The sequence below is a fragment of the Takifugu flavidus genome, chromosome 2, assembly GCF_003711565.1.
Source record: "Takifugu flavidus isolate HTHZ2018 chromosome 2, ASM371156v2, whole genome shotgun sequence".
Taxonomy (NCBI): domain Eukaryota; kingdom Metazoa; phylum Chordata; class Actinopteri; order Tetraodontiformes; family Tetraodontidae; genus Takifugu; species Takifugu flavidus.
The window spans coordinates 3,017,993-3,033,150 of NC_079521.1; the positions used below are offsets into that span (position 1 = coordinate 3,017,993).

At 44.4% G+C, this 15,158-nt stretch overlaps 1 protein-coding gene across 2 annotated transcripts; it reads right to left on the bottom strand.

The window, feature by feature from the left end:
- Nucleotides 1–433: 433 nt before the first annotated feature.
- On the bottom strand, nt 434–15,158 carry LOC130517686 (solute carrier organic anion transporter family member 3A1-like). 2 transcript variants are annotated; one of them, XM_057019728.1, is made up of 11 exons: nt 14,650–14,786; nt 14,398–14,556; nt 12,997–13,456; nt 7,250–7,348; nt 6,879–7,148; nt 6,586–6,750; nt 6,186–6,384; nt 5,218–5,353; nt 4,933–5,105; nt 3,910–3,974; nt 434–3,629 (listed from the first exon to the last, which is right to left on the bottom strand). In XM_057019728.1, exons 3-11 carry the CDS (start codon nt 13,289–13,291, stop codon nt 3,253–3,255), a joined length of 1,779 nt encoding a protein of 592 aa, XP_056875708.1. In that variant the 5' UTR covers nt 13,292–13,456; nt 14,398–14,556; nt 14,650–14,786; the 3' UTR covers nt 434–3,252. The 2 variants fall into 2 exon arrangements, with proteins under 2 accessions (XP_056875708.1, XP_056875703.1); XM_057019723.1 differs by lacking the exon at nt 14,398–14,556 and having other exon boundaries at nt 14,650–15,158.

Below are 15,158 nucleotides of genomic sequence, written 5' to 3' on the forward strand. Positions count from 1 at the left end.
AAGTGACCTTTTGCTCGACCCCCTTCACCCAGCGCTCCAATTAAGACTCCGGTTTGTCACATTGTCTTTATTTGTCATTTCTGGAGACTTTTTAGATGTACGGCTGAATTCATTATGAACACGTCTGTTGCTCTTGGTGAGTAGAAAAAACGAATACGGTAATTTAAGAAGGATTTTCTCTTATTTCTGCATTATCCTCCTAGTTTGTCAACCAGCCACCTGGAAACCCAGTGGAAGGGTGGTGCGTTATTTAGCCAGGCAGCAACCAGCAACTGTTGGATGGAGATTCAAACACTGCTGTTAAATGTCTGAAGATCCATCATACTATTGGATGGCAGATGGTTAAGACAGTGGGTTTCAAGGGCGTCAAATCAGTGGAGGATAAAATCAATTAAAAATATTGTTGTTCCAACAGTCAGACAGTAAAAAAACATAAAATTGTATATTTAATGTATTTACAGTTAACATACAATCATGTCATATTTTCCAATAAATATACAGAACACAAAGCTTGCAAATATAAAGTCATGTAATCAAAAATAAATCAAACAATAGAGCATAAAAATATCGACTAATGCTTTAAAATATAGGTAATGTTTTCCTGCTTCAATATTCTTTTTGTTCTTCCCAAAGGTCCTCCAGGGAAGAGCCGGGAAAAGACTGAAGACCTTCCGTAATTTCGGAAAACATCACTCTGAAACCATCATTAGTAGCACGAGCTCTGGCTTTAATTAAAAGGCAACATGCTGCCACACAGGCGCAAACCAAACGATTATCCGTCCAGAGATGAAGAGTTTCCTTCCAAAACCACCATTTCTCATCCACACAGATCAACCACAGAAATGCGGAAAATGCTAAACAAAATCTTTGGATCTGTTAGCGTCCAATGGGAACGACAGTGCAAACCTGATGGGATGTTTTGGCAGTAAACTCTTCAAATATCCGCTCCGCTTTAAAAACCATTGGCAATCATCACAAGGCAAATCCTCCAAATAAGACAAAAAGTGATGTGAAAATAACAGATTTATGCTGCAAATTAATCTCCTCCAAACCAAAACAGTCCCGTCGCTGCAAGGGAAGGTCAAGTTTATGTCTATAGTACAGTAATCCTACTGCACACAAACATCGGCGCCACTGGTCTCAAACGATCTTTGTTTAGGCCAAAGAAACACACATTTATCAGTTTTATCACTGATGGCAAGTTTAAAAAAAAAAGACAATATCTGCACTTTTAGAAAATTCCTACATATGACGCTAATTACATCCTAAATAATACTGTTTTCCAGACCATACAGAACATTTTAGAGCTCGTGTGTTTGAGATGACTGGTGGGACATCACAAAAGGCTACATACAGCTGATGGACCTGCTTTGAGCTGCAGCCTGGGGAGACCAGCTTCTCTGCTGTCATTTGGCACTTGTACGGCATCGTTACATACAGAGGAGTCTGCACAGTGACAACGCAGGACGCCAGGGTCATCGAGGGGAGCTTCTGCTCCCTTTAGGGTTTGGCCAGCTGGTAATGTTAATACCCATTCTGTTAGGAGCTGCACACGGAAGTGTCACTGCACAAATCTCGTTGCCGTTCAAGCCGCGCTACAGTCGCACTATTTATATCCTCAGAGTCACTTCAGTCCGAGCAAACCTTAGTGTGCTGTGACTTTGCTCTTGGGTCATTGTAGGTCCTTTCTACACATCATTGCATAATTATACCGCACAGCCTCCACATATTTTCATTAAAGTCTTATGCCATATATTCAGTTTTAAAGGAAACAAAGAGAATCATGGAGGTTTGGTTAACTGTCGAAGCAGGACCCCTGATCGTGCGATCGGATCCTTTTCGTGACAGAAAACTACCGGTGATATTGCACTCATGCCTCTAGATCAAGCTGTAATTAGCGCGAAGGGGAAAAGGGAAAAAGCTATCACCTCTAAACACCATATACTTATTGGATTCATAGCAACTATATGTCAGAGAGACACGTTAGGTTTTTACAGAAGGTTATGTACAAAAATATGTCACGGCCCCCGTTAATTTAAAATAAAAATGTTAGAAGGGGTGGCAGGTTAATTCATTTGCATTTCAGTAATGCCCCTCCCTCTGGTTTAAGGCTTCATGCTAAGCTAAGTTTAGCAGCTAGTTGGCTCCATGATAAAAGTTTGTGGCAAGAACGAGTAAAACTCCCACAAATATGGAAGTCTTTGTTTAAACCCCACCTCCAAATACTGGAAATGAAATCTACTAATGTGACAGGACAAAGATCTCCATTTTTGATGCAAAAAATATAAAATACTGGCAAAGTTATTTAGGACAACAAAGTGTTCTCAATAAGGTGAATATGTAGGAGCTCACAAGAGCTCTTAAAACGGCGATGAGTCACATGAAGATGGACTAAAAGCAATTCAGTGGATAAAAGTTGGGGGCCTGTGAGTGTATTTGATGTGAGCTGAACATGAGTGGACATCACGCTGAGAGCAATCCTGCCTCATCACTTGTGTCCCACCATAAATGCTCCCCCAAGGCAGAGCCACGATCATCTATTCCCTTTTCTAACTCTACACGGGGCACGGAAAAGACTCAGATCATTGGACTCTACTCCAACATTCATCATAATACTTAGAATATTAAAGTATATTAAAGTTGTTGTACACCGGTGTTGACTCGGGTCCTAAAGTATCTTATCTCCAATGAGACAGATTTTAAGAAATCTGAAATATGCGCAAAAACTGTCGCTTTTCTTACCGAATCAGGAAAAAATAACGGCGAATTTTAGTGTTCGGTATACTTTGTGGTTTCGTTTTCATTTATGTCAGCGCTGCCTAAAAAATAAAAACCATTATCAATGTTGTTATTCTGCATAAATATCCCAGCTGTAAACCTCTGTTCCTGTTTTTGTGTCCTAACATTAAGATCTAACAAAGATCAACCATGTAGACGTTGACAGCTGACGTCCTGAGAAATACTTCCTTCTAAAGGAAAATAAAAGTAAAGTTGAACTAACTCTGAGGACTAAATGTTGATGTTTGTGAAGAGTGAGAAATGTCCCACCTTTACCTCAGTTTAGGATTCTGGCACAAATGGGCATTTCAGCAAATAAAAAAAAATTAAACGGTGGACCATGGATACGACCCGTCATTTGGGGTCCTTTTTGTTCTATTTTGGCTGCTCTTTTTTCTTGAGTCCGTCCTTACGAGGGCTGTCTTCTGACGATAACGCAGTATCAAGTGGCCCCCATGGCTGCAGCTCCAGCCACTATAAAACCGACTCCAGGTTGTCGCACATCTCTGGATCCTCCAGGTTGTAAATAAACTTTGTCCTGGTGACGGGATTCTGCGTGATCTCCTTGCCTAGATTGTCCAGGGTCACATTAGAGGCAAAGAGTTCGGTGGGAGTGAGGTAACCGTCGCTGTTCTTGATGTACTTCCTGTAGTTCTTTCTCAAACAATGCCATGTGGTGGTGTACAGGAGGAAGGCAGACGACTTCAGCACGATGGCGATGCTGACGTACAGATGCCTGTAAGCCACGTTGTCGTACAGCATGCAGGCTCCTTTCTCACCACAGACGGTGCTCCAGAAGAGACAGGTGGAGTCGATACCCATGCCAAAGATCAGGGGGGGAGGAATGAAACCTGGAACATGAGGGGATGGGAGACAGACAGGAAGTCAAAGGGGCAAAACCATACCAGTTAGAGATCAGGTTTGCTTTATATCTGCATGGACAGTGTGGTGAATTTGATTTTATCTGAGGTGACAGTTCTGTCACCCGGCAAATCTGCAGGGTGACAGAAGACATTACATGGACACAAAGACCAGAAACACAGAGCTGCTGTGCTGCAGCCGACGCAGACGCAGACGCAGACGCAGACGCAGACGCTAAAGTTGATGAAGTGAAGATATTAAAGTGTTCACCGATCAGTCTGAGGAGCAGGAACAGAACTCCGAGGGCGTAAGATTTCAGTTCTGGACTCACAGTTCTGAAAGCACAGAAGAAAACTGGCATGAACGTGTGAACAACCACCCAGCATAAATTATGTCGACTGTTACTTTCTTCACGAGATGAAAATATTGATTTCTTAGACTTTTTAGACAAAAATTAATGAACCTTTCAGGCAGGTTTTCTCAGGGAAACTGTGGTTTCAGCAGCATAACGCTACAATTTAAAAAGGTAGAAAAAGCAGCATGCAAGAAAAAAAAAGCATATACATATAAATATCTAAAAATGTGTAACATAAATATTAAGTGTGTAGATAGATTAAATGAGTGTATTACTGGCTCCAGTTTTACATAAATAATGAAAGTGCTGCTGACAGTGTGCAGATGCTGACTGGCCTCATCCAAAATGTGGAGCAGATTTCTCTCTTACGTGCAGTAACGAAGCGTGACAGGTAGGTATTTATCAAGTGAAACATGAAACTAGAGTCTAAAGCCGGTAAACATTTTATTTTGCATATTCTTTTTAGCTTTAACAATCAATTTGAAATGTAATTTACAAATTACTGTTCCGAGTAACTTGACTGTAGACACACTTGCTATAAACCCATATTATATTATGCTAAAATATGGGTTTTATTCTAATTTTGTTTGTACAGAAATATAATCTTTTTATACCTATGATAGAGTTACAGCCCCCCCCCCCCAATCTCCTTACATAGCTCAAGTGGTGCCGCTAAGAAATGTAGCAGCTAAATAAAAGGCCAAAGTTTGACTATTTTCTGACTCATACACAAGATTAAACTCTGGGCTATAAACTATGTTGAGTCCTCCTGACCCAATCCTGTTCACATCCTAATTGAGTTAAAGCTGATTATTCCTATAATAATTAAACCAGACACATTTTTATCTGGTTTTAAAGGTTTTTTTCCCCTCAGCTGTGATTGCTAACTGCTCCCTCTTGTGGTCAGTCTGTGCAAAGCAGCTTTTTTTCAAACTTGCCTGATAAGGATGATGACAGAGGGCGTCTGGGCCATGGCTCCAATCATGCTGCACACACAGATAACACACAGGAAGGTGAGGAAGGCCTCCTGACAACCTGGGCTGGGACACTTCCCTGGAAAAGCTACAGCGTCTTCATTGGTGCTCGAAACACATGTGCAGCCAGTCAGATTCTGAAACATGACAAATCAGAATGTTATCATTTACAGCAGGACGGTGTGGAAGCCTGAGCATTTGTGACATTCCGGAATAGCGGCAGGTTTGACTCGGGCTTTCTTGACTCACTGGTTTGGTGCAACCAGCGAAGCAGGCTGAGAGGTACGTGACGGCGTTGGAGCCACACACAGGACTCACAGACGCTGTGTGACAGTTGCAGTTGCTGATGCACATGGGCTCGGGCTGTTTCCTGGACTGCAATGTCCTACGGAGGAGGTCAAAGGTCAGGTTGGGGACACATGTTCATCCTTGACGTCAACATAAGCTTCACATTTAAACGGCGTGGACACGCAGAAGCACAAACAACACAAATAAAACGCCGCTTCTACCTTCCGAGTATCTCAACACTCTAAACTCTGACAGGATAAATGGGTCCCCAAGGGGAGGGGCTAAACCAGGCATGGGCAAACTAAGGCCCGGGGGCCACACGCGGCCCGTTAAACGTTTTAATCCGGCCCGCCAAACTTGAAAAATTAAATGAATAAACCTTGTTAATGTTAAATTTTCACTGCAATTCTGGTGTTTTCCCACTAGAAAAAAGACAGTCAGGAGGAGAGTGATGGTGATATCCTGAAGGATAACAGAACTTTCAGTGCTTTAAAATAGAAATGGTTATTAATTTTTTTTAAAAAGGCACATTTTATTCATTTGATTTTAAGTGTTTTAAGACTCATTCCAAAGTCAGATATTTTGTTGTAATGCTTCTCTTCATTTTCATTTGAAATTAAAGCACATGTTTTCTCCATATCCCAAGATGTGTATTTTTTCTCCAATGAGGTGAGGTTACCAAAGCACTCCATCCATCCATCTGCTCCTGGTCCGGCCCCTTTGTCAAATGTTAGAACCCATTGTGGCCCATGAATCAAAATGTTTGCCCACCCCTGGGCTAAACTGTTATGGAGGTTATTGTCAGCGTGGATGGAGGGCTCAATGTTCATTAGTCAGCTCTTAAGTCAGTAACAGCGATGTTTGGCTGCAAACATCATCCAAACATCTTCAGACCCTCCTCTCCTTGCAATAATGGCTTGCTAGCTTACTCATTGCTGTAGTTGACAGTGACTCCTGCTACAGGTCCAGTATCACAGCCCAAGAACAGAAAAGACACGTAACACGCTGTGGACACCAGGTTGACCAGCATGGCCATGCGAACAGCACCCAGAGCGGACAGGTTCAGCTTCTTTACCAGCAGACCTCCAAGGAAGATACCCAGACAGGCACAGGGGATGGCTGTCATACCTGGAGAGCATAAGAGCCGGGTGTTCATATTTGGTCACATAATGGTCAAAAATAACACAACTGAAGACATCAAGAATGGAAAAATGTTAAATTTGAAAATGATTTCAGGGACTGACATGAACATGAACAGCAGATGGGTGTAAATGATGCCAGAATTCAAAATAAAGCCTGAAAGCGGATGATGGAGACTGATCTGATTACCGAGCAGCTGATTAGCTGAGGAGGTGGTCAGGTTAAACTGCTGTTCTAGGTATTTTCCCAGGAAGGCAGCAAAACCGGCAACCACAGCGATCTCCATGCAGGCCGCCAGTGTGATGCAGCTGAACACGGGATTAGAGAGGAGGTGTCTGGTCACCCGGGGAATTACTGCGTTAGAAAAAAACGGAGAAGAAACGTAAGATTCTGCAGGACAGGAGAAAATCAAACAACTTTTCAGCATTAAAGAAGCGGTATGATGCGCGTATTTCCTCGTCCTCTCACTTGTTAAGCCTCACCTCTGAGATGCTCACAAACCGAGAGTCCACTGTTCGCTTCGAAGCCATGAATGGACCCTTTGGGTTTTGAGCCCGGGTACTCCAGGGTGAGGGAAGGAGGCAGCATGGCCTGCTCGCTCTCCCCTCCACCATCCAGGTTCTGATCATCCAATGCCTGAGGGAAGCCAAACATGAAGAGGGCCGATAGGAAGAGTAAGGCACCACAGAGGAGGAAGCCCCCCCACCACGCCCCAATCCAGCGAGGATCATCTGGGGTGATATCCAGTTGACCTGGAGTTTACCAGAGAGGACACATGTCCAGAGTGGGTTCAGACACATATTGAGGATATTATTTTTGTAAACCGATCAAGAAAAATGTAACTTGTACTCACTGGTATCGATGAAGACAGCATCAACATATACTTTGGTACAAACGGAGCCTAAGATGAAGCCACAAGCTGGGCCAAACACTAATGTTGAAAATAAGATACCTGCAAAACAAAACAGATCAAAAACATGTTTGCATTAAATTCATTTGAGATGTATATTGGTGTTTTTTGAAAAAAAATAAAAAAAATATTGCGAACTAGGCTTGTCATTCCCCTCGTACTTCAGCAGGGGGCAGTATTGTACCACATAAATATTTAAAGCGAGAAGAAATAAAGTTTTTTTTCCTTCTCTATATTGAACATTCAGATATTTTTGTCCTCCTATATTGTTGACCCATTGATGACCAAATAGAGAGAGAGGGAGGCTACACAATGTTTTTAATGAGTTAAATGTTTCTCACTAGTGATCAGTGAGCTGGCTTTGTCACTAAATATTTATATAATCTTAACCTTAACCTGAACCATAAACACTGCAAAATTTATATGAATAACTTCCTTTCTTCTTTCAGTGAATTGTACCATCCATGTTGTTAAACAATGCAAGGCAACAGTATATGATAAATGGCCACAGGTAAGAGAATTACAGGTGAAACTGACGTGATCCAGAGTCTGTGAGAGGGAAAAAGTGAGGAAGGAATCACTGAACTGCGGCCAAAGGCTAGGCTGCGATCTGCCCGGCAGTCTCTCGTTATTTTCTATGCAACACGATTGGCGACGGTTGGATGCTCATTTCAGTGGAGTCACTGACGCTCAGGGCGGCCAAGGTCATGTGACGGAGGTGGTTTAGGGTCACAGAGCTGACGCAACATCCAGCTAACGCACCCCCCTCCTCCCTCCTTCTGGGCCGTCCACAGAGATCAAATCACTGACCAACACAGCGTGATCAATTACAATGTAGAGCCCCACAACACACACGTGCACGCACACACACACACACACACTGAGCTAACACTGAAAAGTTAACTGAGGGGTCTTGCTGCCTCCTAGAGGAGAGTTTTGGTGTTCTAGCAGACTGCATAAACACTGACGCAGCAACTTTATATTAAATACAAATATTCCAAGCTCTGCACCCTGATGCTGCTGCAGCGTTTGAAAATAGATAAAACAGCTACCGTCTGTCACAGCTCTCACCTGACATAACACCTCAAAATGGCTGATGTAGCAAAAGGGTTTCACATTTCCTCCTAATGTAGGAATAAATCTGAATTTAAAATAATGAATAGATTATAATGGCATGATGCATGTTAACGCATGTAAACATCACATGAAATTCATTCTGATTGCAGATATGTGAACCATAAAAGACAGACTGCAGTAAAGGAGTGGAAAATGAGTCCATCTTGGCAGGTTTTATCTCCTGTATCCCATCAAAGCTCAATATTTTCCATATGTACTTGTGAATTTGTGTTCTGCCAAAAAAATAAGAGGGGATCAAGAGAGAACCAGCCCATGACAATATGAGCCATCAGCCTCAGCAGTGAGAAAAGTCTGTGATCCTACAGCAAAAGCTAGTGAACACTAGGAAGAGCATCTAGGACCGAAGATACAGAACATCTGGAATTCTAAAACTCACTTCCTAACGGCACCTGTGTAGCTGGACTGGTTCACCGTTCGATCGCTCGTTACAGACGAACCTCCTGAGCTCTGCGAGCTCTGCTCATTAGCTGAGTTTCATACAGCAACGAACAGCTTCACGCTGACGTGCTGGGGAGGCAAAATCCCATCAGTGAGCTGGAATTTCTTATGTTCAGTAAGTTATAGATCACAATTAAATCAAGTTTTGGAAAACGTCTGAAACACTGGCCTGGAACTGCTGCCGGTTGTTTAGGTCGACTAAGTCTGTAGAGAGAGTAGAGAATGCATGAAAGGCTCAACACACACATACACACGCACACACACACACACACAAACACAAAGTGCGCTCTCAGCTGCACATATTCCACTATAATGGTGCTGAGCGTTGAATATTCCATCTGGAGCAAAGGCTGTATTGATTTTCTCCACCAGAACAAAACACTTCATTCTTAAAGATAAATGTACAGTGCACGTACGCAGGCATGAGAGTTAGTCAACTATGTGGGGTCAAAGCCAAAACCTTGACTATCACAAGGCAGATGTCTTGTTTAACTTCCTTTTCCTGGTGCGCTCACACACACACATACACACGCACACGCACACACACCCACACACACACAGAGGCAATATTGATCATCTCAGCCTCTATGCAACAAGCCCATGTTGAGGCCCATCAGAATAATGTATTAGAGCTGTGGAGGAGCTGAGGCAGCAGCTGAACATAACAGGTCTTGTTGCTATGCAGCACTAACACATCCTCCTATACATTTACTTTATACCTTTTCTGGCGCTGTGCAGCCAAATAGACCTGCTCTAGTGCTGAGTGGCTATCAGAGTCTAATCATGTATAAAGCCAAATCACCCTCTAGTTGCAGGATGGTATAAAGGTAATAAACCCCTCTTTCATTATTTTTATACATGATAAGTCTGTGAATTCTACTGTATATACATGGCAGGAAGTGAAATGAGACAGTCCTAAAGTCAGGCCTTAACGGTACATTCACGCTTCACAAAGCACCACTTTACAATTTTGACATTGTTTAAAGAATCCTAGAGGCAGAGTGTCCCCAGTTCAGAGACGTGCTCATCCTCCTCCTCCTATTTGGACATTTTTAAGTTACAAAACATGAATCACTTTTTAAGTTGTTCTCTTTTAACAGGTTTCATGAAGATCTGAGGCTTTTGGGAACACATCAACCTGTACTGTCCTGTTGCTCTTTACACTGACCTGCTTTTAAATGAAAGCCAATATTTTCTTTTCCATTTTGTCCTCCACTACGTTTAAAAGCAAGAAAAAAAAAGCTCAGAATCGAGCTGTGTTTCCGCAAATGGTTAAACAGGCAAACATGAATTGACTTCTCCAGAGACCTCAGTCAAGCAGGAGACAGCGATCAATAATCCATTCACCTGGCTCAGAAATCACACTCTGGCCTTGATCTGGAACAGGTTGATGTTTAAAGGAGGAACAAGCGTCGGTGGAGACTTCAGCTCTCAGTGAAAACCAGCCAATACTGGAAGAACCTCTGGTTTTTGAATGACATGCAACTAAGGTGATTCTCAAGGTCGAGGTAACAATATTAAAATATACAATATTAAGGATAAATGGTTGCTTTCCATTGAAAAACTCTGCTGTCTGCCTTGCCCTGTGACAACAACCACATTGTAGTCTTGTTCTCTGTGCTGAAGACAGTCGCTGCACATTTTCCCAGTGCACAGTGGTGCAGTACAGCTGGGTCATTAATCTGCAGGCATTATTCTCTACCAGTACCAGCAGCTACCGCGAGCATCCCTGAGTCACATTCACAATGGAAGTTAGTGCTCATCTGTTCATTAGAAGAGGAATTCTCTGGCCTTTTAGTGGTGTCAGCTGCTGGAATGATGGGATGTACAGCTGAGACATGTCAGTGAAGCCCAGCAACAGCACACACATCATATATCTGGTGATGAGGCTGACGCACGACCCTGACCTGAGCAGCATCTGCCGAGCCAAGGAAATGTTCCCCACTGACTCCCGCAGTGTTTAACTTTATCTCTTCAGGTAAACATGTGGCCAAAGCAACCGTGACCACAATCCTCGGGTGTACTCGCTCGCCCTCGTAGAGCTGCAGCCTTAAAATGTAACGTTACGACACTTTGTCTAGTGTCATCCAGTTTTCTTGCCGTTTCACATGTTTTCCCACAAATCAAACCCACCAAACACTAGTCAAAGACACTGTAAGAGAGGCAGCAGAAAAAATTCCGAACAGCTCGGCGCACATTGCATTTGGTAACCATGGCGATTGAAATGTCAGTACTGTAATAAAACAAGTACAGAGACGGGAAGGTGGAGAGAGAAGTATAATAGACTCTGTCACATAAAGACACCCAGAGAAGAAATAGTTCTGGCAGAACCTTGAGCAGTTAGCAAAGCCATGGAACAGAGGTCATCATAGCAGGTCAGGCCTGAGGTTTTATTGCCACAAAGGCAGCAAAGTTGGTACAAACTAAATATAAGGGTGCACAGTCGGGTGTGTTGTTAGTTATCTGTGGCTGACTGCTGAACTGTCAGGTCTGCTCCATCACTGTGAACCTCAGAGTTGATGGATCGCCGCGAAACGCTTCGGTCCTGCAGATTTCACATCTCTAAATGTCTCCAGAGTCTGGCAAAAGATGATACATTTCACAAATTATATAATGTTTTTGAAGGTAAGAGTTGTTGCAGACCAGTGGGGAATGACTGTTAGCATGTTAGCATTTATGTATAAATAGTGACTCAGTTGTGTCCAGCTCATCTGCGTGTAGGACCAGGCGGCGCATTAAAGCAGTGCTTTGTTTAATTGCCTTCAATAATTAATAGTCTGTCTGCTGAATGTGACGTCATGTTGATACTGAGTTGACTCGCTGTTAAAAATAATAATCATTATCATTATTAATTTTCCTCTTATAAAAGCTGTTTAATTTGAAATACGGAAGTGAAATGGAAAAAGCACACATGGCAATGTATTTACACTGACTTTATCCTCCAAAATAAATGGGAAAAAATAGCATAAGTAATGCTGGCAATTGCATGAAACACAAAATAAAAAGCAATAAATGCAAAAGAGTGAGTAGTGGCGTAGCGTAGTGGTGCAGACTGCTGCGTTGCTGTACTGGTTTGCTCTCCTCCCTCCCAGCGTTCATGCCTCATCTCCTACTGGATGACAGTGCTGCTGGCAAAGACTCTGCAGCTCAGAGTGTGCACAGAACAAAACGCAGGCCTCCTCACCCAGCAAGACATCAGCACTGAAGCAAGAAACCTGTGAGGAGCAGCAAGTCCCCAGTAAATGGAGAGGCTACTGATGTTAGACAGTGAAGCTCATCAACAGCCTGATCGGTGACATATAGGATCATAAAGGGATTATACAAAAGAGCAAGCAGACCTTAACCCTGCATCATTCTTCCCCTGAAACATCTGTCCTCGACTCACAGGTCGGGGGAAAAAAGAATGTTGCAGCCTGTGACTCTCCCTCTCCCGTTGCTTGGCAACATTGCCAGACATGCTATGATGTGAGTCATGTCAAGGTCTTTGGTCTCTGCTGTGAGGGTATGAACTTTGTCCTCAGCTGCAGGCTGCAAAAAACTGCTCTCCTTGATTGAAGTCATGAGTAGAAGGTAGGGCGAGAATAAGAAAAGCAGGAGCTTCAGTGATCAGACACCAGTAAAACCAGTAATCTGGAATGAAAAGCACGTCGCCAGGGTACCAAACACTGAGAGACTGATCAACTCGTGGACTTTTTGGTGGCTTAAACATGTCTGTGGGTGAGGGGGTCACTATTAAAACAAGGTGACACTGGCCTCAACCATCGACAGAGATGTTACCATGGAAAATACAAAAATATAAAAATGTTGGTCTCCAGAAAATAGAGCTGGAAAGGAAGATATTAGCACCATCTATGTACCTCTATTGTGGCTGAGAGAAGGAAGACAACTTTATAACTGCTATACAACGCGGATGATGCTATAATTAGCTTGTATTTTTCTATCTAAAGGACCTGATGGTGACGCGAAGCAGGAGCTCAGTATTCAGTAGCTGACTGCTGTTTCCATGCAAGGTGGCGATCCTTCCTCCGAAAGCGCCATGCGGCATTTTTCTAATTCAATTTCTGACTAACCGAATCGTTTTTCCGTCCAAACCAGGCGGCGTTCGGGCTTCTCACCTATGTAAAGAGATGAATCCTTCCTGTGCACGTGGTCGTCGATATAAGACACCCCCAGAGGCTGGACGGGTGTGGCGCCGATGCCCAGCAGCACCTGGGCTCCGATCAGCAGCAGGTACATCATGTTGGTGTTGGCTCTGTTGCTGCATCTCAGCCCGGACTCCCGGTTTTCGAGCCTGGAGATGTTGGAGCAGATGTCCCTGCCGTCTTCAGCGTGCCAGGACTCGCCGGCCTCGTACTCGTACTGATGAGTCAGGAACTCCGGAAGGGCCGACAGAAGCGCCCCCAGTGCCATGACGATTCCCCCACAACCAATCAGGCGGGGCCTGTGGGCCTTGGCACCAAAGTAACTGACGAACAGGATGAGGGCCAGGTTGCCAATTTCAAAGCTGCTGGCGATGACGCCCACGTCGGCGCTCTGGAGGTTGAAGCGCCTCTCCAGAGTGGTGAGAACACTCACCTGGAGAAGAGAATCAGTGTCAGACGGATGTCAGCTGCCCACATTTCACGCGCTTGTTGACAACCTGCGCATGATTGACACACTCTTAACGCTTAGAGGTTTTTGTTCCGATGCACACGTTAAAGTTTTCATAGAAACAAGCGGCAGATCCAGTGACCTTCGTCTTCGTCTTCCACCGAAGACGTGCCCCAGGCGTGTCTGCTGCTCACCTGGGGAAACATAATCATGTTCCTGTGCGGAGCTGCAGGGTGAAAACCGCGTGCAGCTGTTCTCATTAGCAAACTCCAGAGAGATACACCGCAACAGCTGCGCATGTGATCAACTCCCTCCCTACATCTCACACCGTCTGAGCTATTAATGCCAGTGCACCACGTTAGAGTTCTGGGAACACCTTTCTAATGACAGTATCCAGACACACAGACGTACCTGAAATATAACAACAATACAGTGGAACAAGTGCTCATTATAGGGCACCATTAATACTTTATGGTATAGTTTATAGTATAGCATGGCGCCTCTGCCAAGCTTCAATTCTTCAATGTCACCACTGGTGCTTGTATTTGGCAGGCACATGGCAGAAGTAGAAGCTCCATCGCACAAGAATATTGTGTTTTGAGAAACTAAAGGAAAACTCTAAACTGGAGGGTGAAAAGGACCAATGTTTATGTGCAGTAAGGTTTGATAAATGCTGCAGGCATCAAGCTGAACACGATATATAACAGATCAGCTAGATGCTGAGTTGAGAAATTTTCAGTAATCCTGCAGATATTATATGTTAACTTCCACAAATTGCCCAAAACCAGTCGCCTATATGTAGATCGTACACGAATCTGGCAAAAACCATCCTATAAAAATGAGGGAGCGCTGGTTCCGACACTGCCCTCGGGTATCAAAGGCACACAGGTCACGCCGGCTGAAATTTGGGTCCAACGTTTCGTAACCTGCTCTCCAGCAGCTGCTCAGACTCTCCGGCAACAGCGTGCAGGCTGCGCCGCGGAAGCGGTGACGCGCTGACGCAGAATGCGCATCGGCCTGGTGGAGAAGACGCAGCCAGTCATCAATCTGAGGGCGCCCCGCGGCAGCTGGAGGATGTGGTCGCACTAAAATGGTCGGGAAATGTAGCTGCGTGTCAGCTGCTCCGTCACTGTTGCTGGCAGAGCTGTTTTAGCTGTGGAGTTCACCGACATACTCACCAGATAGGCGCCCACGGTGCCCTGTGCCAACATGAGCGCACATTCAGACACCAGGAAAATCTTAATGTTGGAGAAACACGAGGTCTTCTTCTGGTTTTCATCCTGCTCCGGGTCGTCGGTGCTGCTCCGCTCTGTGCAGATCTGGTTTTTAACCTGCATCCTTCGGCTCAGGCTCCGGTCGGGCTGGACGGCGTCAAAATGTGCGCGTCCAGTATGACGGAGATCATCTGGTAAGAACGAGAAGCTGCACTGCAGAGCAAAACTGCGAATCTATCAGTCAATAGCCAGTCTTGGCTGAAAGGTGCAGGCATAAATAGTGCTGTCCACTCCGCATTACGCACAGACTTCACCGCCTGACCTGCCAGTGCGTCTAGGCGACATCATCCTGAAACAGGCTGCGTAGGATGCGCGTGTAGCTTTAAATGAGGGGATGCTGCTGTTTTCTCCACATCCGGGAGGTTTCATCCCCAGCAGGAACCACACCGGCACGGACTGGTTCCGGACGCGGT